Source organism: Pongo abelii, chromosome 2, assembly GCF_028885655.2.
Source record: "Pongo abelii isolate AG06213 chromosome 2, NHGRI_mPonAbe1-v2.0_pri, whole genome shotgun sequence".
NCBI classification, from domain to species: Eukaryota; Metazoa; Chordata; class Mammalia; order Primates; family Hominidae; genus Pongo; species Pongo abelii.
Genome location: NC_085928.1, coordinates 841,223 through 866,160, shown reverse-complemented (window position 1 = coordinate 866,160; position 24,938 = coordinate 841,223). Strand labels below are relative to the sequence as shown.

General features: G+C 35.5%; 1 protein-coding gene and 1 pseudogene across 1 annotated transcript; both read left to right on the top strand.

Moving 5' to 3' along the window:
* The window catches only part of LOC100449473 (olfactory receptor 5AC1-like), a 42,441-nt pseudogene extending 17,724 nt beyond the window's left edge, over nt 1-24,717 (top strand).
* LOC100449828 (olfactory receptor 5AC2-like) lies at nt 7,734-8,691 on the top strand. Its single transcript, XM_024244289.2, is given in 2 exon segments — nt 7,734-8,443; nt 8,446-8,691. Coding segments are annotated over 2 exon segments (936 nt in total). The 5' UTR covers nt 7,734-7,753.
* Nucleotides 24,718-24,938: the final 221 nt, after the last annotated feature.

Sequence of the window (24,938 nt, the reverse complement as noted above, 5' to 3'; positions counted from 1 at the left end):
AATTTTGGGGACCTTTCTTGGAGAAAATTTTAAAGTGTCTTCTAATTTTGATTGTCTTTTGTTTCTTTGGGACACTTAATTTCCTTTTTTTCTTTTACTCCCAAGCCTAAGAAGGGTTTCTCCCTCTTCTGTGTTCCCCCTTCCACAGAGGTTGAGCTTTCAGAGAGACTGCTTGTTTTACTCCTGTATACTCCCATGTCTCTTTCTTTTGATAGCTCATAGCCTTTGCTCTTTCTTATCAAGTTTTCTGTATTCCCTTCACTTAGGATGTAACTTCCTATTTCTCAGAGTGATTTTTGGGTTCTGCTACTTTGAGGCTTTAGTTCTTCTCTTCTTTTATTCTGTAGGCTCCATCTTCTCTTTAGTCTGGTCCAGTCTCCAGAGTAGATGTTTGGGCATAATTTACTGCTTATCTGTAAATTGAAGTTTATACTATTCTGTCTTCTAGTTATACTAAAGGTGTTTTGGAGGGATATATTTGTTCTTGTTCATCAATAAAGTTTTTGCTTTTTGTTTTTCCAATTTAAGGATGTGTGGAGAGATTTGGATTTTGCCAGTTTCCATTATCTTATGGAAACCATATGGATACAAATGATTAATTTGATTTTAAGAGCCACCATTATTTACTTTTTAATAAAATAGGGTACAAAAATAAATATCTACTGAGTCCATCATTTTAAAATCTCTGGATTAGAAGCATAGTATGGAGGTGAGTCAAATCTATTTAAAAAGCTTGGGACAGAAATGACTATTTTCTTCCAACAGGTAATAATGGTTGGAATAATTTTGACCTTCAGAGACCTTCGTATTTTAATAAAGATTTTTTACAGCAATATAGGGACCATAAAGACCTCCTTACCTGCTTGATTATCTGGACAGAAATGGTGTCAAGTCCCATTTTTTTAAAAATCATTTCTCACATCTTTGTCAACTATGATATATGCTATTGCTAAACCCAATGGCTAGGCTATTGATAGACTTCTATAGACTACTTGACGATTTGTGAATCTAGCTTTTATTCCACAGAAATTCTACTTTGCCAGCAGCCAGCATAATATTTTGTTCTTTTTTTTTTTGTTTTTTTGTTTTTTTTGAGACAGGGTCTTGTTCTGTCACCCAGGCTGAGTGCAATGGTGCAATCTCGACTCACTGCAACCTCCGCCTTCCAGGTTTAAATGATTCTCCTGCCTCAGCTTCCTGAGTAACTGGAACTACAGACGTGAGCCACCATACCTGGTAATTTTTGTAATTTTAGTAAAGGTGGGGATTCACCAGATTGGCCAGGCTTGTCTCGAACTTCTGACCTCAATTGATCCACTCGCCTCGGCCTCCCAAAGTGCTGAGATTACAGGCGTGGACCACCGCGCCTGTCTTGCCAGTATAACGTTAAATACATCAGGCACTGTTAACAAAGAGGCATAATACTAAATCAATACTATGTTAATGTTCTTATTGGGGTTCTTATTTGCTTATGGATAAGCAAAACCTAATGTCAGTATAATATTAAAGCCCAAGCTAAGGCTGAAGAAGTAAAACTTGCCAATCTTCTCATAAAACTTAAATCTTCAAACAATGTCATATTTGGATTCTGCAGCAAGATTGATTCACGTCTTCTATACTTTAGATAAATATTTATCCATCCTGATACACAAGGATATCATTAGCTTGCCAACATGTTTATGTTGGGTATCACAGTGCAATCACAGAGGACTGATCACCATAAACAAAGAAGCAACCACTGTTTCTGTTTAGGGTAATATGAAACGAACACTAAACATAGGCAGGGAAGACAGATGGAACAGTTGAAAATTCGCAAATGTAAACACTTCTTTAGGACAAATTAGCTGCTACCAGATTTCACAGTTATCTGTTTAATTGTCAATACTGTGTGTAGTTTCATTTTATTAACTAATTCTTGGAGCATTAAAGATGATAAATTATCATGTATTCAATAAGGGGAATTAAAGTAAGTTGGGGATAAGCAAGACAAAACCTACTCTTTCCTAGTTTGATGAATGGTGAAGCTGGATTTTTACATATGTAAAAATATAATTTTTACATATGTTTTTAAATGGCTTAGAGAATATTGAAACAAGTTTTTCTGGGGGCAGTTAGCTTCCCTTTGTAGAGACCTCGGGTCAGTATCCAAGGTGGGTAAATGAATGAGAACAGGCTGACCCAGGGAAACCAGGTGGTTCTATTGAGGAGGAGATGCTGACACAAGAGAGCTTCTCCTTCCATGTAAGCCCATTGAAATCTTTTAGGGACTAAGGATGAAGGTGACTATGATGACTGAAATGCAGCCTGAGGTCAAGCTCTCTGTCACACCAGCCTTGAAAGTGATCACGTCTGTTCCTATGGAAAAAAACTTAATAAGTTGCCTTGAGAATGGTAGTCATTTGTGGTGACAAGAAATGACCCAAGGGAAATTTGCAGAAGTTTGGTGACAGGAAATTAGATAGCATTTTCACTAAATAACTTTCCAACTCTCGTATGAGGAGCAGTGGACGTTATTAGTAAGTAGGCCTTTCCATCAGTCCTCAAAACATCTTCTCTAAATGAGTACTGGGCTGACAACGAGAGACTATGCCAAGATTTCAATTATATAGGGTTTTGTTTAATTCATATGAAGAAGCCTTTCAACACTTATTAATCCTAATTCAAATCATGTTCTTGTCAGCTGGAGATGATCAGTTTCTTCTGATGTCAGTGTGATGTCAACGTCAGAATCTCTCACCCAACTGTAAGGTGAATTGATGGCATTAGTCTGCTAACTCCTAAAATATATTTGGAAATGACCAGTTCCCAATCTGTAATATTCATACTTTCAAGTTTCTTCTTATTATTATTGGTTTCAGAAACCATCTCAATCCTTTGAGTCACCAGTGTGACTTTCTCCAAAGTTTCAAAACTGAACCACGTGAGAAATACTTCCAAGAAATAAGAAAGTCAAACAATGTTTAATATTGGTATCTGCAATTTGCTCTGTCAAGTTTAAGAAGAAATCATGACAGGTTTATTTGTCTTTCTGCAACTTTCAACAAGAGAACAGAGAGAAGAAAAATAACATAATAAAAATATATTACACATATTCTAGACCATTGCACATTAAAAAAATCCCCTATGATGTTGCTTTATTTGATCTTGATACATTTTGTTCACTCCCTAATATTTTACACACACCTCATATTTTTCATAAATCTTCTCTAAGATATATAGGAGGGAAAGGCATAATATTTATTCTAAACTGTTCTCATCTCATGCTCAGATGAGTGGTTACCTAATTTTTTTTGCAAAATATCCCACATCCAGCATCCCATATCCAATAAATTGAGAAAAATTTATTTAACAGAGAAACTTAGTAAGAACAATGGAAGACAATGGCATTTGAGCTGGCTACTTCATGCATCCCCTCATGCACATTTGTGTTGCAGAAGACCTATTCCAACGGGCTGAAGAGCTGAGTGGCAACTGTCATTTCTCCCAGCTCTCTGGAGTAGAAGAGCTATCCAAGTAGATCTGGCAATGAAGAAATATTGGCAGATTCCATTTCTCTCAGCTCCATGCAGCAGCAGATTATATGGCGGCAGTTGGAGAGAGTGAGTAATGGATAGGTAGGTATAAAGAGATAAAGTTACCAGGCATGGTGGCTCATGCCTGTAATCCCAGCACTTTGGGAGGCTGAGGTGGGTGGATCACCTAAGGTCAGGAGTTCGAGACGAGCCTAACCAAGGTGGTGAAACCCTGTCTCTACTAAAAATGCAAAAATTAGCTGGATGTGGTGGTGGGTGCATGTAATCCCAGCTGCTTGGGAGGCTGAGGCAGGAGAATCGCTAGAACCCGGGAGGCAGAGGTTCCAGTGAGTTGAGATCATGCCATTGCACTGCAGCCTGGGGGACAGAGTGAGACTCCGTATCAAAAAAACAGAAAGATAAAATTTATGACTTAGCAATGGTTGATCCATAGATTTGAAGAGGAGTTCAACGTCAAGGATATCTTCCTGTTTATGGCTTGAATAACTGTCTAGTGGTGTTATTCCCCAAGATAAAAAACACTGAAAGATAACTGGGGATTCCAAATTTGGACATGGTGAATCTAATGTTCCTTTTAGACTTCCAAAAGGACATGTCAAGGAGATATTTGGATGATGGCATTGTAAATGAAAACAAGAGAAAAGAAAACAAACATTTCCTAAAGTCTGTTCATTGATATTCTGTATAGATGTCTGTACAGTATTCCCTTTGGATTACAAGTAGAGTTTTTAGTTGTTGCAGCTAGTTGCAGGGTAAAATGATGATTAAATCACAATGCCCAGTAGATTGAACTTAACTTTATCCTACAGGGAATCCTTTGGAAGTGTAAAGGGAATATCTTCCTTTCCTTTTCCTTTGGTTTTAAACAAAAACAAGTTTGGAAATAAAATACATATTATCTCCACTCATTTTGAAATTACTGGTTAAATTCAGTGTGTAAGTAACAATTACCTCATTTCTGCTTTTTTTAAGCTACTTTAGAAAATGTATCACTTTCCAATTTCCCAGTGTTTTTGTGGGAACTTGATGACAGTATAGTGATTTCTGCAGTTTCTATTATTTATCGTTTTGCAATTTGTCTTTAGGTGATAATGAGGTATCTATATAAGAAACTAAAATTTCAGTGAGGCATTGAGATTTTCTCAACCAACCATAAAAACCTAGACAGATGGGACAGGATGTCTTTCTGTAGAGAAGACAAATTTCTCACAAAGTTTCACAAATAATATAGTTTAATAGAAGAAGGAAGTAAATGGGAAGACATTATAATAAAAATGATTAAACAGCTTTGAAATTTATTTTATAATATAGAGAGTTTAGAGCTGAGACACAAGCTATGCAGATTGTTATCTATGTGATTTGTGGTTTTGCAGAATGTAAATAATTGTAGCCTTTGAGTTAGTGGCTGTCTATAATACCTAGATTTTTAAATATCATGGAATCATGAGAGTAAAAGCTAAAGTCAATAAATACAGCTAGCATTATCTCCTTTACCCCAACTTGAAGGTATTTCTTTCATCTTCTTCTTAAGGAAAAAATTCCCAAACCTTACTACTTCTTGGCTTCATTATACCGAATTCATGAAATGAGACTAGAAATATCTATTATTTGGTGACTTGGATTGCAAAGAAAGTGAAGCCATTTTATTTAGGACAAAATCTCCACTTTGGAAAGAAAATTATATTTCCTTAATATAACCTATTTTCAGCAAATATACTCCAGTGAAACTGTTAGGTTTGGTGTATTATAACAGGGATCCTTATGGGTAAGTGTTTAGTTTTTTAAACTTATTAAACCTTTTGTTCAGCTTAGTGAAGATGGAGAATAACAACTTATCATTGTTCCTACTGTTTAAATAAACTAAATTCGTCTAATTCATTCTGGTATTACATTTCTATTTATTATAAATATGGCTATGAAATTATGAAATTGTTTTCTTCAATGAATGTTATAATTTATTTCAACTCAATTTTTGTGTTAAATATATCTTTGTTTCTCTTTCAAGGAACAAAGGAGATTATATGGTCATTTCAAAATATTTGGGAAATTCTACTCTAGGTATTTTTTCAGAGATAGTTTATAACCAAGTCATAGAAGAAAATCAATCTTATTACTTCATGAAAATATCAGATACCATATTCATAATAGCAATAAAACCTATGAAACCCTTATGAGTAAAATTTAGTAAGAAAAGTGTTGAAAGTATATGAAAAAACTATGAAAACAACAACAACTATACTTGGATCTATCTTACATAATTTCCAGATATTTTTGACTATTTCAAAAAATCATTCCTGCTCTCAACAGTTGTCTATTACCAAATATTTAAATGTAAATTATCATGAAACATAAAAGATCATTAATAGATATTTTCTAAGAAAAATTTACAGATTATTTATTACTAATTTTACATTAGAACTAACAATGCCAAATATTCCTTACTAAAGGTAAAAATAGCATTTTATTATTCTTATTTCCACTAACATGCAGGTAATCATCATTTTGTATACATTTACCCCAAAACATTTGGGAACCTCTACACTGGAAATTCTTTCAAAGATAGTTTATAAGTTACAGAAAAAAATTAATCTTTATCTATGTTCATATCATATTTATTTATATTTATAAACAAAAAATTAAAAATAATATAAATGGAACTACGTAATTTATACTTCTTTCTATTTTGATTTTTTTACTTAATAATGCATTGAGAAAACGCTCCGATTTTTAATGGGTACAGCTCAAATCCATTTTCTTTATATCTGAAGACTATTCCACAGTCAGACTGTACCATAATTTATTCAGTCATTCTATAATTGATGAGTATTCTTTTTGTTTCCTGGCTTTGCCTTCATGAACGATGCTTTATTAGGTATCCTTGTGTTTCACGTTTGTGTCTGGTGACAATATTTCTAGAATATATATCCAGAAGTGAGATTGTTAGATCAAAGATATATAAATTACTAATTTTTATAGATAATGTCAGCTTTGAAAGGCAGCTAAAATTTATGTCCGTTATTTTAGATTTCTTTTTCACCTTTCTATCATCAGTAGATATTATTTCTCATTTTACTTTTTTGTTTATTTGACAAGCAAAAATGATGCAGCAATTTAAAAAATATCCTTATTTATTAAGGAGGTTGAACATTGTTTCATATATTTATTGGGTTTTTTTAACATATTTATATAGTCATGGTAAACATATCTGTTCATATTTTTCATCCATTTTTTTCATTGGGTTGTCTACTTGTTCCTGCCAAGTTGTAAGAGAGTATATGTGTTGTGTATATGTTTTTATAAGTATTAATGCAAATTACGTTACAGATATTTTTCCAACATGTTTTGTCCTTTCCCATTGTTTATGAATTCTTTTGCCATGCCATAAAAATTAGGTAGCTATGCCTATATTCAATGATTAGCCTAATTCTCTTTCTCATGCAATGGTTTTGGATTTGCATCTTTTTCCATTGCAATGGTCTTCCACATGGTTTTAATATTCCCTCTGGAGGGTGGTAGAATATGCCACACCAAAATACGCCACTTTGGCAGATGGATTATTTTGAGCTAAAAGTACATAAAGAAACAGCAGATGGAAGAAGGGCATTCTAATTTCACCTCTTCTTCCTCAAAACAGGCGATTAAAAATTCCCATGTAAAAGATGCCCTCCCTGTACCAGAAGAAATGAAACATTATTTTCATTTTTTAATGAATTCTATCCAAGAGAATTCTATACAAACAACGCTTGTTAAAATAATTCTAATCTTCCTTTTACCTCGCTACATAATTTAGCTGCTTTTCCACAATTGCTTCTCTTTGTTCAACCTGGTATGAAAGCCTTTAGGTTTTGCCACATGTTCAGGTCTTCATTTACTTATGAGGACTTTTATGTTATGTAAAACTTCTATACATTTGTATGCTTTTCTCTTCTGAATCTGGCTTATGTCCATCTGATTCTCAGGCCAGCTGAAAACGCTGAGAGAGTAGAGGCAAAATTTTGCTTCCCCTACACCTCAAATATATGCATTCATTTCAGTATTTTCCAGTTTTAGTGTCAAATACCTAAACACACACTTTGTAAACAGATTTTACTAAGGGATGTAAGTTAGACTTTAAAAACCGTTAATTTAATGGGAAACTCAAAGGTATAAATACAATAAAATGCCACCGCTTTGTGTTATCTTTAGTGATTGCCTTTGTAACATGTTTTCTTATTACAGTGATGAGTATGGATATATCAGAGGGAAATAAGACTCTTGTGACAGAGTTTGGTCTCACAGGACTTACGGATCGACCATGGCTGCACGTCCTCTTCTTTGTTGTGTTTTTGATGGTCTATCTCATCACCATGGTGGGCAACCTTGGACTGATAGTTCTAATTTGGAAGGACCCCCGTCTTCACATGCCCATGTACTTATTCCTTGGTGGTTTAGCCTTTTCAGATGCTTGTACTTCAACCTCTGTAACCCCTAGGATGCTGGTCAATTTCTTAGACAAGACTGCAATGATATCCCTAGCTGAGTGCATCACCCAGTTTTACTTTTTTGCTTCCAGAGCAACTACAGAATGCTTCCTCCTGCTGGTGTTGGCCTATGACCGCTGTGTAGCCACATGTAATCCCTTGCTTTATCCAGCGGCGATGTCCAACGAACTCAGCGCTCAGTTGATAAGCATTTCATATGTAATGGGTTTCCTGCATCCCCTGGTTCATGTGAGTTGACTATTGCGACTAACTTTCTGCAGGTTTAACATAATACATTATTTCTACTGTGAAGTTTTACAACTGTTCAAAATTTCATGCAATGATCCATCTATTAACGCACTAATGATATTTATTTTTGGTCCTTTTATACAAATATCCACTTTAACGACTATCATAATCTCTTATACTCGTGTGCTCTTTGATATTCTGAAAAAAAAAAGTCTGAAAAGGGCAGAAGCAAAGCCTTCTCCGCATGCAGCGCCCATCTGCTTTCTGTCTCATTGTGCTATGGAACTCTGATCTTCATGTATGTGCGTCCTGCATCTGGCTTAGCTGAAGAGCAAGACAAAGTGTATTCTCTGTTTTACACGATTGTAATTCCCCTGCTAAACCCATTTATTTACAGCTTGAGAAATAAAGAAGTCATGCATGCACTGAGAAGAGTTATAAGGAAGTAAACAGTTCCAAAGGGAAATGTCAAATCATTTATTTTTTCACCCTTTGCATAAACAAGTCAACAAGTCTTGTGGTTAGCCATGGCTCTGCCATTTCATCAGAGGGCTAGTGGTCAGGGTGGTCACTGAGCACTATGTGAAGAAACCCAGCTTTGTACAATGTTTACTTGGATTTGGGTCCAATTGAAGTGTCTTCACATCATCCATGGTTGATTTCTTTAAAAACATTTTACTTCCTTGTTTTCTGAACATTTAATCTTTGAAAATTTATTATTTTCCAGGGACCCTACACCTAAATTCCATTGAATAACCGACAATAATTGAAACCGTTATATAAGTGCCACTTAGTTCACAATCCTAGTTTACTGCACTAGGCTCTGTGATACTCTACCATACAAGAATAAAATGATGAAAACTCAGAGTCTTCCAGAAAAATTGTTCCAGAAATAAAAGTGACAAATAGTAATAAAAATTAAAAATTTAAAAAATGCTGTTTTTTTAAATTTTTTTATTATTTATTTATTATTATTATACTTTAAGTTTTAGGGTACATGTGCACAATGTGCAGGTTAGTTACATATGTATACATGTGCCATGCTGGTGCACTGCACCCACTAACTCGTCATCTAGCATTAGGTATATCTTCCAATGTTATCCCTCCCGCTTTCCCCCACCCCACAACAGTCCCCAGAGTGTGATGTTCCCCTTCCTGTGTCCATGTGTTCTCATTGTTCAATTCCTACCTATGAGTGAGAATATGTGGTGTTTGGTTTTTTATTCTTGCGATAGTTTACTGAGAATGATGGTTTCTAGCTTCATCCATATCCCTGCAAAGGACACGAACTCATCATTTTTTATGGCTGCATAGTATTCCATGGTGTATATGTGCCACATTTCTTAATCCAGTCTGTCATTGATGAACATTTGGGTTGGTTCCAAGTCTTTGCTATTGTGAATAGTGCCGCAATAAACATATGAGTGCATGTGTCTTTATAGTAGCATGATTTATAATCCTTTGGATGGTAATAGGATCGCTGGGTCAAATGGTATTTCTAGTTCTAGATCATTGAGGAATCGCCACACTGTCTTCCACAATGGTTGAACTAATTTACAGTCTCACCAACAGTTTAAAAGCATTCCTATTTCTCCACATCCCCTCCAGCTTCTGTTGTTTCCTGACTTTTTAATGATCACCATTCTAACTGGTGTGAGATGGTATCTCATTGTGGTTTTGATTTACATTTCTCTGATGACCAGTGATGATGAGCATTTTTTAATGTCTTTTGGCTGCATAAATGTCTTCTTTTGAGAAGTGTCTGTTCATACCCTTTGCCCACTTTTTGATGGGGTTGTTTGTTTTTTTCTTGTAAATTTGTTTAAGTTCTATGTAGATTCTGGATATTAATCCTTTGTCAGATGGGTAGATTGCAAAAACGTCCCATTCTGTAGGTTGCCTGTTCACTCTGATGATAGTTCATTTTGCTGTGCAGAAGCTCTTTAGTTTAATGAGATCCCATTTGTCTATTTTGGCTTTTGTTGCCATTGCTTTTGCTGTTTTAGTCATGAAGTCTTTGCCTATGTCTATGTCCTGAATAGTATTGCCTAGGTTTTCTTCTAGGGTTTTTATAGTTTTACATATGACATTTAAGTCTTTAATCCATCTTGGGTTAATTTTTGTGTAAAGTGTAAGGAAGGGATCCAGTTTCAGCTTTCTACGTATGGCTAGCCAGTTTTCCCAGCACCATTTATTACATAGGGAATCCTTTCCCCATTGCTTGTTTTTGTCAAAGATCAGATGGTTGTAGATGTGTGGTATTATTTCTGAGGCCTCTGTTATGTTCCATTTTTCTATATATCTGTTTTGGTACCAGTACCATGCTGTTTTGGTTACTGTAGCCTTGTAGTATAGTTTGAAGTCAGGTATGTGATGCTTCCAGCTTTGTTCTTTTTGCTTAGGATTGTCTTGGCTATGCAGGCTCTTTTTTGGTTCCATATGAAATTTAAAGTAGTTTTTTTCTAATTCTGTGAAGAAAGTCATTGGTAGCTTGATGGGGATGGCATTGAATTTATAAATTACCTTGGGAAGTATGGCCATTTTCACGATATTGATTCTATCCATGAGCATGGAATGTTCATCCATTTGTTCATGTCCTCTTTTATTTCATTGAGCAGTGGTTTGTAGTTCTCCTTGAAGAGGTCCTTCACATCCCTGTAAGTTGGATTCCTAGGTATTTTATTCTCTTTGTAGAAATTGTGAATGGGAGTTCGCTCATGATTTGGCTGTTTGTCTGTTGTGTATAGGAATGCTTGTGATTTTTGCACACTGATTTTGTATCCTGAGACTTTGCTGAAGTTGCTCATCAGCTTAAGGAGATTTTGGGCTGAGACGATGGGGTTTTCTAAATATACAATCATGTCTCTGCAAACAGAGACAATTTGACTTCCTCTTTTCCTAATTGAATACTCTTTATTTCTTTCTCTTGCCTGATTGCCCTGGCCAGAACTTCCAGCACTATATTGAATAGGAGTGGTGAGAGAGGGCATCCTTGTCCTGTGTCTGTTTTCAAAGGGAATGCTTCCAGTTTTTGCCCATTCAGTAAGATGTTGGCTGTGGGTTTGTCATAAATAGCTCTTGTTTTCAGATACGTTCCATCAATACCTAGTTTATTGAGAGTTTTTAGCATGAAGGCTGTTCAATTTTGTCAAAGGCCTTTTCTGCATCTATTGAGATAATCATGTGGTTTTTGTCATTGGTTCTGTTTATGTGATGGATTATGTTTTTTGATTTGTGTATGTTGAACCAGTCTTGCATCCCAGGGGTGAAGCCGACTTGATTGTGGTGGATAAGCTTTTTGATGTGCTGCTGGATTTAGTTTGCCAGTATTTTATTGATGATTTTTGCATTAATGTTCATCAGGGATATTGGCCTAAAATTCTGTTTTTTTGTTGTGTCTCTGCCAGGCTTTGGTATCAGGATGATGCTGGCCTCATAAAATGAATTAGGGAGGATTCCCTCTTTTTCTATTGATTGGAATAGTTTCAGGAGTGGTACCAGCTCCTCTTTGTACCTCTGGTAGAATTCGGCTGTGAATCCAACTGGTCCTGGACTTTTTTTGGTTGGTAGACTATTAATTATTGCCTCAATTTCAGCTCCTGTTTTGGTCTATTCAGAGATTCAGCTTCTTCCTGGTTTAGTCTTGGGAGGGTGTATGTGACCAGGAATTTATCCATTTCTTCTAGATTTTCTAGTTTATTTGCTTAGAGGTGTTTATAGTATTCTCTGATGGTAGTTTGTATTTCTGTGGGATCAGTGGTGATATCCCCTTTATCATTTTTTATTGAATCTATTTGATTCTTCTCTCTTTTCTTCTTTATTAGTCTGGCTAGTGGTCTATCTATTTTGTTGATAGTTTCAAAAAACCAGCTCCTGGATTCATTGATTTTTTGAAGGCTTTTCTGTGTCTCTATCTCCTTTAGTTCTGCTCTGATCTTAGTTGTTTCTTGCCTTCTGCTAGCTTTTGAATTTGTTTGCTCTTGCTTCTCTAGTTCTTTTAGTTGTGATGTTAGGGTGTCGATTTTGTTTTTTTATTTTTATTTATTTATTTTTTTGAGACAGAGTCTTGCTCTGTCGCCCAGGCTGGAGCACAGTGGCATGATCTCGGTTTACTGCAACCTCTCCCACCCGGGTTCAAGTGATTCTCCTGCCTCAGCCTCCTGAGTAGCTGGGACTTACAGGCATGCATCACTATGCCTAGCTAATTTTTGTATTTTTAGTAGATACAGGGTTTCACCATATTGGTTGGCCAGGATGGTCTGGATCTCTTGAACTCGTGATCCACCTGCCTTGGCCTCCCAAAGGGCTGGGATTACAGGTGTGAGCCACTGCGCCTGGCCTAGGGTGTCAATTTTAGATCTTTCCTGCTTTATCTTGTGGGCATTTAGTGCTATAAATTTCCCTCTACACACTGCTTTAAATGTGTCCCAGAGATTGTGGTACATTGTCTCTTTGTTCTCATTGGTTTCAAAGAATATCTTTATTTCTGCTTTCATTTTGTTATTTACCCAGTAGTCATTCAGGAGCAGGTTGTTCAGTTTTGATGTAGTTATGTGGTTTTGAGTGAGTTTATCAATCCTGAGTTCTAATTTGATTGCACTGTGGTCTGAGAGATAGTTTGTTGTGATTTCTGTTCTTTTACATTTTCTGAGGAGTGTTTTACTTCCAATTATGTGGTCAATTTTAGACTAAGTGTAATGTGGTGCTGAGAAGAATGTATATTCTGTTGATTTGGGGTGGAGGGTTCTGTAGATGTCTATTAGGTCCACTTGGACCAGAGCTGAGTTCAAGTCCTGGCTATCCTTCTGTCTCATTGATCATCAGTCTAATATTGACAGTGGGGTGTTAAACTCTCCTATTAATATTGTGTGGCAGTCTAAGTCTCCTTGTAGGTCTCTAAGGACTTGCTTTATGAATTGAGTGCTCCTGTATTGGGTGCGTATATATTTAGGATAGTTAGCTTTTCTTGTTGAATTGATCCATTTACCATTACGTGTGGCCTTCTTTGTCTCTTTTGATCTTTGTCAGTTTAAAGTCCATTTTATCAGAGAGTAAGATGGCAACCCTTGCTTTTTTTTTTTTTTTTGCTTTCCATTTGCTTGGTAGATCTTCCTCCATCCCTTTATTTTCATCCTATGTGTATCCCTGCACGTGAGAGAGGTCTCCTGAATACAGTACACCAATGGGTCTTGACTCTTTTTCTAATCTGCGAGTCTGTGTCTTTTAATTGGAGCATTTAGCCCATTTACATTTAAGGTTAATATTTTTATGTGTGAATTTGATCCTGTCATTAGGATGTTAGCTGGTTATTTTGCCCATTAATTGATCCAGTTTCTTCATAGTGTCAGTGACGTTTACCATTTGGCATGTTTTTGCAGTGGCTGGTACCGGTTGTTCCTTTCCATGTTTAGTGCTTCTTTCAGGAACTCTTGTAAGGCAGGCGTGGTGGTGACAAAATCTCTCAGCATTTGCTCGTCTGTAAAGATTTTATTTCTCCTTCACTTATGAAGTTTAGTTTGGCTGGATATGAGATTCTGGGTTAAAAATTCTTTTCTTTAAAAATGTTGAATATTGGCCCCCACTCTCTTCTGGCTTGTAGAGTTTCTGCTGAGAGATCCGCTGTTAGTGTGATGGGCTTCCCTTTGTGGGTAACCTGACCTTTCTCTCTGGCTGCCCTTAACATTTTTTCTTTCATTTCAACCTTGGTGAATCTGACAGTTATGTGTCTTGGGGTTGCTCTTCTCAAGGAGTACCCTTGTGGTGTTCTCTGTATTTCCTGAATTTGAATGTTGGCCTGCCTTGCTATGTTAGGGAAGTTCTCCTGGATAATATCCTGAAGAGTGTTTTCTAACTTGGTTCTATTCTCCCTGTCACTTTCTGGTACACCAATCAAATGTATATTTGGTCTTTTCACATAGTCCATATTTCTTGGAGGCTTTGCTCATTTCTTTTCAGTCTTTTTTCTCTAATATTGTCTTCTCACTTTACTTCATTAATTTGATCTTCTATCACTGATATCCTTTCTTTCACTTGATTAAATCGGCTATTGAAGCTTGTGCATGCATCACGAAGTTCTTGTGCTGTGGTTTTCAGCTCTGTCAGGTCATTGCAGGTCTTTTCTACACTGTTTATTCTAGTTAGCCATTCGTCTAACCTTTTTTCAAGGATTTTAGCTCCCTTGTGATGTGTTAGAACATGCTTCTTTAGCTCGGAGAAGTTTGTTATTACCGACCTTTTGAAGCCTACTTCTGTCAACTTGTCAAACACGTTCTCCATCCAGTTTTGTTCCCTTATTGGTGAGGACTGCAATCCTTTGGAGGAGAAGAGGTACTCTGGTTTTTGGAATTTTCAGCTTTTCTGGTCTGATTCTTCCCCATATTTGTGGTTTTATCTACCTTTGGTCTTGATGGTGACCTACAGATGGGGTTTTGGTGTGGATGTCCTTTTTGTTGATGTTGATGCTGTTCCTTTCTGTTTGTTAGTTTTCCTCCTAGCAGTCAGGCCCCTCAGCTGCAGGTCTGTTGGAGTTTGCTGGCGGTCCACTCCAGACTCTATTTGCCTGGGTATCACCAGCAGAGGCTGAAGAATAGCAAATATTGCTGCCTGATTCGTCCTCTGGAAGCTTTGTCCCAGAGGGGCACCCACCTGTTTGAGGTGTCTGTAGGCCCCTCCTGGGAAGTGTCTCCCAGTCAGGCTACACAGGGGGTCAGGCTCAAGACAGACTTGAGGAGGCAGTCCGTCTGTTCTCGGAGCTCAAACGCCATGTTGAGAGAACCATTATTCTCTTCAGAGCTGTCAGACAGGGTTGTTTTTGTCTGCAGAAGCTGTCTGCTGCCTTTTGGTCTATGCCCTGCCCCCAGAGGTGGAATCTAGAGAGGCAGTAATCCTTGCTGAGCTGTGGCAGGCTCCACCCAGTTAAAGCTTCCGGCCACTTTGTTTATACTGTGAGCTATTCAAGCCTCAGCAATGGCGGACTCTCCTCCCCACATCAAGCTGCAGTGTCACAGGTTGATCTCAGATGGCTGTGCTAGTAGTGAGCAAGGCTCTGTGGGCATGGGACCCACCAAGCCAGGCATTGGAGGGTATGTCCTGGTCTGCTCGTTGTTAAAACCATGGGAAAAGCACAGTATTTGGTCAAGAGTGTACCATCTCTCCAGGTACAGCCTGTCACGGCTTCCCTTGGCTAGGAGAGGGAAATCCCCTGACCTCTTGCACTTCCTGGATGAAGTGATGCCCCGCCCTGATTTGGCTCACCCTCCATGGGCTGCACCCACCGTCCAACCAGTCCCAATGAGATGAACCAGGTAGCTCAGTTGGAAATGCAGAAATCACCCATCTTCTGTGTCCGTCTCACTGGGAGCTGCAGACTGGAGCTCTTCCTATTCGGCCATCTTGGAAGCAACTCGAATGTATTTTCTTTAGGAATATTATTGGCATCATGGAGATTCTGATTAAATTTCCCTCCTTGGTGGTTAACTTAACAATGACTATATAAGTTATAATTAATTTGCTATTACATTTTTAAAAAATTTTGAATTAGGGCCCTATTCCTATAATTTGTTGTTGATGGTCTGTTATAATCTCTTAAGTTCTTGTTATCATTTGACAAGAAATAAATTTATTTCCACTTGTACCTGTCTCAACCTTAAATTTTTTTTTTAGTTTGAGTGGCATTACATGTTTCTAATTTCTGCAGTGATACTTTATGACTGCATTGTTAAAACTACAACTGATTACTACATTCTTATTAACCTTCTAGTGGATATAATGTTAGCAAATACTTTGTTTTAAACTAACCATAATACTGTTATTTAATGCAGCAAAATTAATAACAGTTGTTGGATATTATTTAATGTCAGTCTGTGTTCAATATTCCCAATTTGCCTGAAAAATTTTGTTCTTTGGTTGAACCAGGATTTAAACAAGATGTGCACATTGTATTTATATTATGGTTTTTAATAGTTCCACTTTTAGTGATATTCACTGCTGGCCGTTCAGATGTTGTCATTGCAAGCCTTCCATTATTGTGTTCTCTATCAACCCAAAACAAAATGATTTTAATGATTATTGGTTAGATCTTTTATTTCATCAGAGGTTGCAAAATGGGAATTCCCCAAGTGTATTATTCTTCTGCATTTGTTAGCTATAATTCTTCTACAAAGGAGAACTTTCTCTCGTGAATTTGGATTTCTGAAGTATGGTTCATGAAAGAGAGGCAGAATAAATTCCTGATTCTTTCCCTTCACTTATCTATTTTCAAAACATTTAGCTAGAGCTGTAGCAACTTCTCAAGGTGACCAATGAGGTTTATTTGTTTTTTTTCATTTGTTTAGAGGAGGTGTTACTATAAACTCAAAAATTTTAGTATATTTGATGTGATTAATCAATTGCAATAATTATACTTTTAAAGCTTAAATTATTACATAAAAGGAATTGCTTTAAGTTAGTTCCTGTGTCTTCTTTGGCCTTTTACACCATAGATTGGTTTTGCATGTTTTTGAACTTAGTATTATGGGAATCATGTGGTATGAAATACTTTAGATTGTGTCTAATATTTGGCTATTTCATTCAATGCTGTTGTGTAAATTCTGGTCAATGTGTTCTGGTACACAGGTATACACATTTTTGTTGGGCATATATGTAGGAATAAAACTTAAGTATCATAAAGTGTGCTTATTTTCAATATTTGGAGATATTACATTATCTATAAAAATCTGTACTCATCATCTTAGTTTATTAGCTGTTGCTTTGAATATCAATGATTCTTTGAGGGAAAAACAGGTTAACTACTTTAGTCTCCCTTCTCTTCTGGATCTTCGCTCCATAATTGCCTTGCTGATCACTGATCCCTATAGACCAATTATTTCATAATATTTTGTCCAGCTTTTCTGTTTTTTACAGGAGGAAAAACAATCTACTCTGCCATTGCTATAAGCAGATATTATAATTTTTAAAGATAGTTATTTTTTGTTTCTGTTCCCTAATATTTTAAGATTTCTCCTATAATTTTGTGTGTGTGTGTGTGTGTGTGTGTGTGTGTGAGACAGGGTCTCACTCTGTTGCTCAGGCTGGAGTGCAGTAGTGTAATCCCGACTCACTGCAACCTCTACCTCCAAGTTCAAGTGATTATCCTGCCTCAGCCTCCCGAGTAGCTGGAACTACAGGCATGCACCACCATGCCTATCTAATTTTTGTATTTTTAGTAGAGACTGGGTTTTGCCATGTTGGCCAGGCTGGTCTCAAACTCCTGACCTCAAGTGACCCACTAGCCCCAACCTCCCAAAGTGCTGGGATTACAGGCATGAGCCACCACATCCAGCCTTTCCTATAATATTTTAAAAACATGATTTACTAGTAAATTTTTAATTTGTGCAAACTTTGTCAGAGTTGATATTATTTTCTTTTTCTTATAACTTCTTTTATTTCTATTTTTTAATTTTAGATTCAGGGGTACAGGTGCAGATTTGCTACATGGCTATACTGTGTGATGCTGAGGTTTGAGCTTCTAATGATCCCCATCCATCACCTACGTAGTGAACATAGTACCCAACAGGTAATTTTTCAATCCTTGCCTCCTTCTCTCCTTCTCTCCTTTTGGAATCCCCAGTGTTTATTTTCACCATCTTTGTGTCTGTGTGTACCCGATGTTTAGCTCCCTCTTATAAGTGAGAACATGTGGTATTTTGTTTTCTGTCTCTGCGTTAGTTTGTTTAGGATAATGACCTCTAGCTCCATCCATGTTGCTACAAAGGACATGATTTCATTTCTTTTTATGACTGTATAGTATTCCATGGTGTATATATACTACATTTTCTTTATCCAATTCAGATTTTATATCATTTTCTTAAAATTATTTGAAAAATTTAATCCTTTCTCTATGTTGTGGAATAATGGCATTGAAATGGTCTTATCCTTAAAATTTTGGTAACATTTTCCTGTAAAACCATCTTTTCTTGGCAATTTATTTTTACAAAGACTTGAGAGAGATTTCTCTAATTTTCCTGTCAAAATAGGCATTTTGATTTTTGTCTCTAATAGGGTCAAGTTTGGTGAGTTATATTCTTTTATTAAATTGTCAATTTTTTTCTAGGTTTACAAATTTATCTGCCTAGAATTGGACAAAGATTTTGTGTATGAAATTTGCACAAAACAGAGCTACCCACAGACAATACATTTTCCCTCCTCAGTAAGTGAGTCTTAATCACTATGCTCTAAGTATTTCTCAGAGGAAATCTTTGCAGCTCAAGAGAGCTGTAATAAATTCCCATATTTGTTGGACATTTGGGCTTTTAGTATCTTGTAACTGGTCATATTTTGTTGTATTTTCTGCTATGACTAAGGCAGTGAAAGGGAAAATTTTGTAACCCTTGCTGGTAATAATCAGACTTGGTAACTCTCACGGCCTGCTTTCAGAAGACATACTGTCGATTAGTTGGAGATTTCAGGGCTTCCATTTGGTTTCATGAACTCTGTTAGCTTCACTCACTGAGTATGTGTCCCTTCTCTCACCAGGCTGGCATGCCACACAGAAATGCAATGGGTCTGGAGATAAACTGGATGCTTGGACACTTTTAAAAGAGAACTCTTAATTTTTATAGTAAGATTTTTTAAAAAGCAATAAACTCATTTTTTTCTCAGCAACATTGCATATGTGAGTCACAAATGAAATTCTGATTTTTAACTTCAACTCCTAGATTTATCTTATTGTCAAAAAATATCGGAATCATTCACCTGAAAAACCTGTTAATTACACTAGGCAAAAACTTTGTGTAGAATATTATTGAGTGTGAGGGAGGGGACATGTGGGCCTAAGGGTTTTGATTTTCCTTATAAGAGTCTTTCAAAGTTGTTTGAGAGTTTAAGTAGAGATGCTGTGATGGGTCTGAGCAGTAGTGACATCAGCAATCTGGCATTTTGCCAAGATGACATTGGCTCAAATGTAGAGATTAGCAGGAGGACATGTTAGAAAAACACGTGGATTATTAAAAGGTCATTTAAGTATTCCAGACAGGTGACGGTTTTCTTGAATTTGGAGAGCAGTTGATGGTTTCATGAGACATTAAAGAGATAAAACAATGCGCTTGACAATGGCTTGATATCAGTTTAAGGGAGAGTTTTTTCTGTACGGTTGGTTTCCTCACAGTGAAACCTGAAAACACAAAGTGCGTGGTTTTAGTTGTTATACTTGCATTTACCTGGGGTGATTCATTGATTAGCTCATAATGCCCAGTAGAAAAACTTTGCCTTTATCCTACAGGGAATCTATTGGTACCTTTCACTGAGGGAATTCCCCACTGCTTCTTTTTTTCCCCATAAATAGATTTTAAAAAGAGTACAAAATGTATCTTTTTGCTGTGGATATTTCCAAGGAAAATCTTTGCACAGTAACAATCACTTCAGCCTGCACCTTCCATTTTTCTTCATTTTAAGGATTTTAGGTGGAGTTGCAGTAGTAGATGTGAAAGCAATGGTGAATTCATCAGTTTGGCAATTTATAAAGATGACTCTGGCCCTAATCTATGGTATAGGAAATATAGGTATTTTTCTATTTTTTTTTCTCAAGGAAACCACCAGCTTTCCTTCAGGAAAACTACCACCTTCTCAATCTTCAAAAGACTTACAGAAACTGAGTGGACACCTGAATCTGTCTAATTTTCACTATTTGCAGTCTGTCAATTTGCCTGTTTAAAAATAAAATATCCAGGTAAGAAATGAAAATCCTGGTAACCATGTGAAATTTTCTGTTTTCTTTCATGATAGACAGTTTTTGATGCCTACCATAAATACTAGGTTTTACTGCTGAAACATACACATTAAGATTTCTTTTTAATAGTAAACTTCGAATAATACAAGAAAGAGACAAATGAAAAATATAATAATGACTGAAAAGTTTCAGAGGTAATTTCATGCTGTAGAAACTTCCCTTTGTCAATATATGAACAATTAAATTATGCTGTTCAAGCTTCCTTGTTTTTTCATAGAATAATGAGAAGATGAGATAAAGTCATCAATGATAAATTTCTTAGGCTCCTTAATTCCAAACTAATAGGGAGATACATATGGAGATTTCATTTATCTATCTATCTATCTATCTATCTATCTATCTATCTATCTATCTAGTTTATCTAATCTATCATATCTATATCTATCATCTATCTCTATCTATCTATCTATCTATCTAGCTAGCTAGCTAGCTAGCTATCATCTATCTATCTAATTATCCATCTACTTTATCTAATCTATTATCTGTGTATCTATCTATCTATATTAAGGGAAAAGATTCAAAATACTTGATAGTTCTTGACCTAATTATCCAAATTGGAAATATCAATTATGGGCTGGGATTGAAAAGAAAGCTGGTCAGGCTCACTCAGAACACAACCTCCACTTTGGAAACTAAATGATGGGTCCATAGACTAAATTTTAGCTGAGACATGTCAATCAGTCTTCTTGCTGCTTGTGTTGTGTTTCCAGGGCTCCTTGGGAATATATACTTTCAAAGACAGATTTTTAAAACAAATATTCTCTCATTCTGTTCTCAGTGAAGATGGGAAATAACAACTCATCCTCCTTCTTAATGTGGACCTATTAAGAAAAAATTGCCTTTGGATATATTTTAAACAAATCCAATTTTAATCAACAGGTAAATTTCAAAAATGTATTTTAATCAACAAGAATTATGTGTATACAATTGTGTTATTCATTTTATTTTGAGAAACAACTAAATGTAAACACTAAATTATAGGTGCATTTTCTGCTTCTAGGTAATCTAAGACGCTTTCTATTCACCTCCAAATATCTTCAGATTTTTTCACTTAGATTTTCTTTAAGACAAAGTTTATAGTCACAGAACAAAATCAAACAAATTTCTTAAAAAATAACATCAAATATTCCATATATAATATTGACAAAAATTATACAATATTTAGCAATGTATCCAAAAGGTACTTGGATATGAAGAAAACTATTAAAACTTATACTTGATAACTTATTTATTTACCAACATTTTGACTACTCCCCTGCAAAAAATCACTCTTAATGGTTGGAGTCAGATACCACTGAGAATATTTAAAAGAATTTGCTACATAATCAAAAAAAATTGTGTGAGATACAGTTTTACAAAAAAATTGTTATTAATTTCTATTTTTTATTAAAATTTGTATTGCTGCCCACTAAGTACAGTAATAGTATTGTTATTCTTGTTTTGCTCCATTTCTCTTCCTCTCTATTAACAAGCTTATGCATATTCTTTAATGTAAAGCTTTATACATATAAAGAGATATATAATTGCATAAATAGGGTGATAACATATTTTGTTTTTATTACACCCTTTTTTAGGGGGACTGCTTATCTCTCTCATCTCCCTTATTCTCTCCTCTTCCTATACTCAGACAAGAAACATTAACAATATAATTTCATCCAATGTTTATGTTCATGTGGTTATATGCAAATAGGTGTGTGTGTTCACAGATACACATAGAATAAAACTTTTTAACAATTTATTATCTGTTAATGTGATCAAAACATAACCATTTCTCTACATCAGGCTTTTCTCACTTTACTAACAATTTTGGAAGTTTCTGAGTCAACTGGTAGAGCTGTAACTCACTTTTAAATGGCTGACACAATTTTGATTAGGATGATTACATCAGGATTTGTTCAACCTTTGCTTCATCCTGATTGGTTTTTATATTATTGCTAGTCTTTTGCCACCATGAATAATGTTTTGGTAGATCTCTCTTCCTATGAAGTGATGTTATTGCTCTAGAATAGATTACAGGCATGGATTGCTGAGTTGAAAGGTATGTGTATTTTTACTTAAAAACAAGTCAAATTTTATTTAAAAGACTTAGTAATTTATTTTCACCATTAAGTGTGAGAGCAATCTTTTCCAAATTCCTGCAAGCAGCAAATGTTGCTAACCTGAGGAGTGAAAAAGTTATATTTTATTGTTACTTTGTTAGTACATCATATATGCTGGAAAAGTTGAGCATTATTTTCCTAACTTTATTAGATATTTTAAAATATTTTCAGTGACTTGCCTTTTACTTCCTTTTTAATTTTTCTATGAATTATTTAACTTTTCTAATCAATTAGTAAGATTTCTTTGTATGTGACTAGCTACTAATTTTTATCTATCATATTTACTGTAAATATTTTTTCCAAACTTGTATTCACCTTTTACCTAGTAAGAGATTTGTCACATACTACGTATTCATGAAATTAAAAATTAGATTAAATATGCCTATATCTTTCTTATAATTTATGGGATTCCTGTCTTGGTTGGGTAATTAAATTATATTTATTTCATTAATTTTCTTAGAATTTTTAAATTGCTTATTTATTTATTTATTGTTTTTTGAGATGGAGTCTTGCTCCGTCACCCAGGTTGGAGTGTAGTGGCACAATCTCGGCTCACTGCAACAATCACCTCCTGGGTTCAAGTGATTCTCCTGTCTCAGCCTCCCGAGTAGCTGGGATTACAAGTGTGCACCACCATGCATTGCTAATTTTTTTTTTTTTTTTTTTTTTTTAGTAGAGACGGGATTTCACCATGTTGGCCAGGCTGGTTTTGAACTCTTGATCTCAAGTGATCCTCCCACCTTGGCCTCCCAAAGAGCTGGGATTACAGTCATGAGCCACTGTGCCCAACCTAAATTGCTCTTTTAATTTTTACTTTCAAGTGCTTGATCTATTACAATTTTAAAATCAGGTATGAGAGAGAGAACTATTCTTACTTTATTTCCAGATAGATAGACACTTATTTACACTTGTACTATATATTGAATAAATCATTTTTTTCTCAATGATTCATCACCCATGCAATATACTAAATTTATATATATACTTGAAACTATCTCCCAGAGTCCTTATTTTGTTTTATTATTATATTTTTCTATTTCTAATCATGTCTTATTCTATGGAATGTCTTTATGTTTTAACACTACTGCACACTGTACTATTCATACTGTTCATATTGTCGCTTCAACTATTGTTATTTATTTAATTATAAAAAAATCAGCAAAAATATGAATTTATCTTTTATAATTTTAATGACATTTTATTATATCTTTAATATATTATTTCATTTAATTTTAACATCTCGTGTGTATTAGAATTTCCAAGATAATACTCCATAATAATGGTCATAGTGAGCATTTGAACCAGTTTTTAATGTGAAAGGAGCTTTATTACTTAGAACATGTGTGCTCATTTAACAACATTTAGCATATTAAAATAGCTTATTCTATTTCAATTTAAAGTTTTTAAATTAGAAGATGATCATTAAATTGCAATAAAATTGTTCACATTAAACAGTAAACCCACTTCTTTTATACTAGCAATGAAAGTCTTACTATATACATGTTTCTAATTTTTAGAATCAGTTTTCCAAACACTTATCATTTGGAAAGAATATTTACTGAAGGGTAAAGGGATACATAAACAAGGAAGATGCATTCCTTTTTTCAAGTAAAATGTGACTACTTTCATCATCTTTTATGACTGTGTTCTTCACTTACTTTTTCATTGCAGTGATCAGCATGAGTGGGTATAATGGAAACAAATAAGACACAGATTAAGAACTTCGTCCTCCAAGGACTTACAGATCATCCAGAGCTGCAGGCGCCCCTGTTCCTGGTGTTCTTGGTGATCTACTTTATCACCATGGTGGGCAACCTTGGCCTGATGGCTCTCATCTGGAAGGATCCCCACCTTCACACCCCCATGTACTTATCCCTTGGCAGTTTAGCCTTTGCAGATGCATGCACTTCACCCTCTGTGACTCCCAAGATGCTTGTACATTTTTTATCTAAGAATCATATGATATCCCTGGTTGGGTGCATGATCCAGTTTTATATTTTTGCTTCCAGTGCAAACACAGAATGTTTCCTTCTGGTAGTGATGGCCTATGACCGTTATATGGCCATATGTAACCCTTTGCTTTATCCTCTAGTGATGTCCAATATCTTCTGCATTCAATTATTAGGTGTTTCATTTATTATTGGTTTTTTTCATTCTATAATGCATGTGGGTTTGTTATTTCGATTAACTTTCTGCAAGTCCAATGTAATACATTATTTCTACTGTGATATTTTACAACTGTTTAAAATTTCCTGTACTGACCCTGGAGTTAATATGCTCCTGGTTTTTGTATTTTCAGTCTTTATACAATCTTTCACTTTTATGACTATCATCATCTCTTACTCCTATGTCCTCTTGGCCATCCTGAAAAAGAAGTCTGAGAAGGGTAGAAGGAAAGCCTCTCCACTTGCAGTGCCCATCTGCTTTCTGTCTCTTTGTTCTACGGCACTCTCTTCTTCATGTATGTGCGTCCTGGGTCTGGATCAGCTGCAGATCAGGACAAAATGTATTCTTTATTTTACACGATAATAATTCCTCTGGTAAATCCTTTTATTTACAGTCTGAGGAATAAAGAGGTCATAGGTGCATTGAAGAGAATAATAAATAAATAAACAGTTTTTAAGGCAAATTTCCAACTTCTTCTTTTTAAACTTTGCAAAAATAGGGGGCCTCGAGTTATACAAATTAGCCTTGGCTTTACAATTTTAACAGAAGGTTGGTGTCCATGAGAGTTTCTGAGTGCTGCGTGATGAGAGTCTGCTCCAATAGAGATTTGCTTCAATGGAAAGGGGCCTTCATGTCACACAAAACTGAATTCCTTGTAAAATTCTTT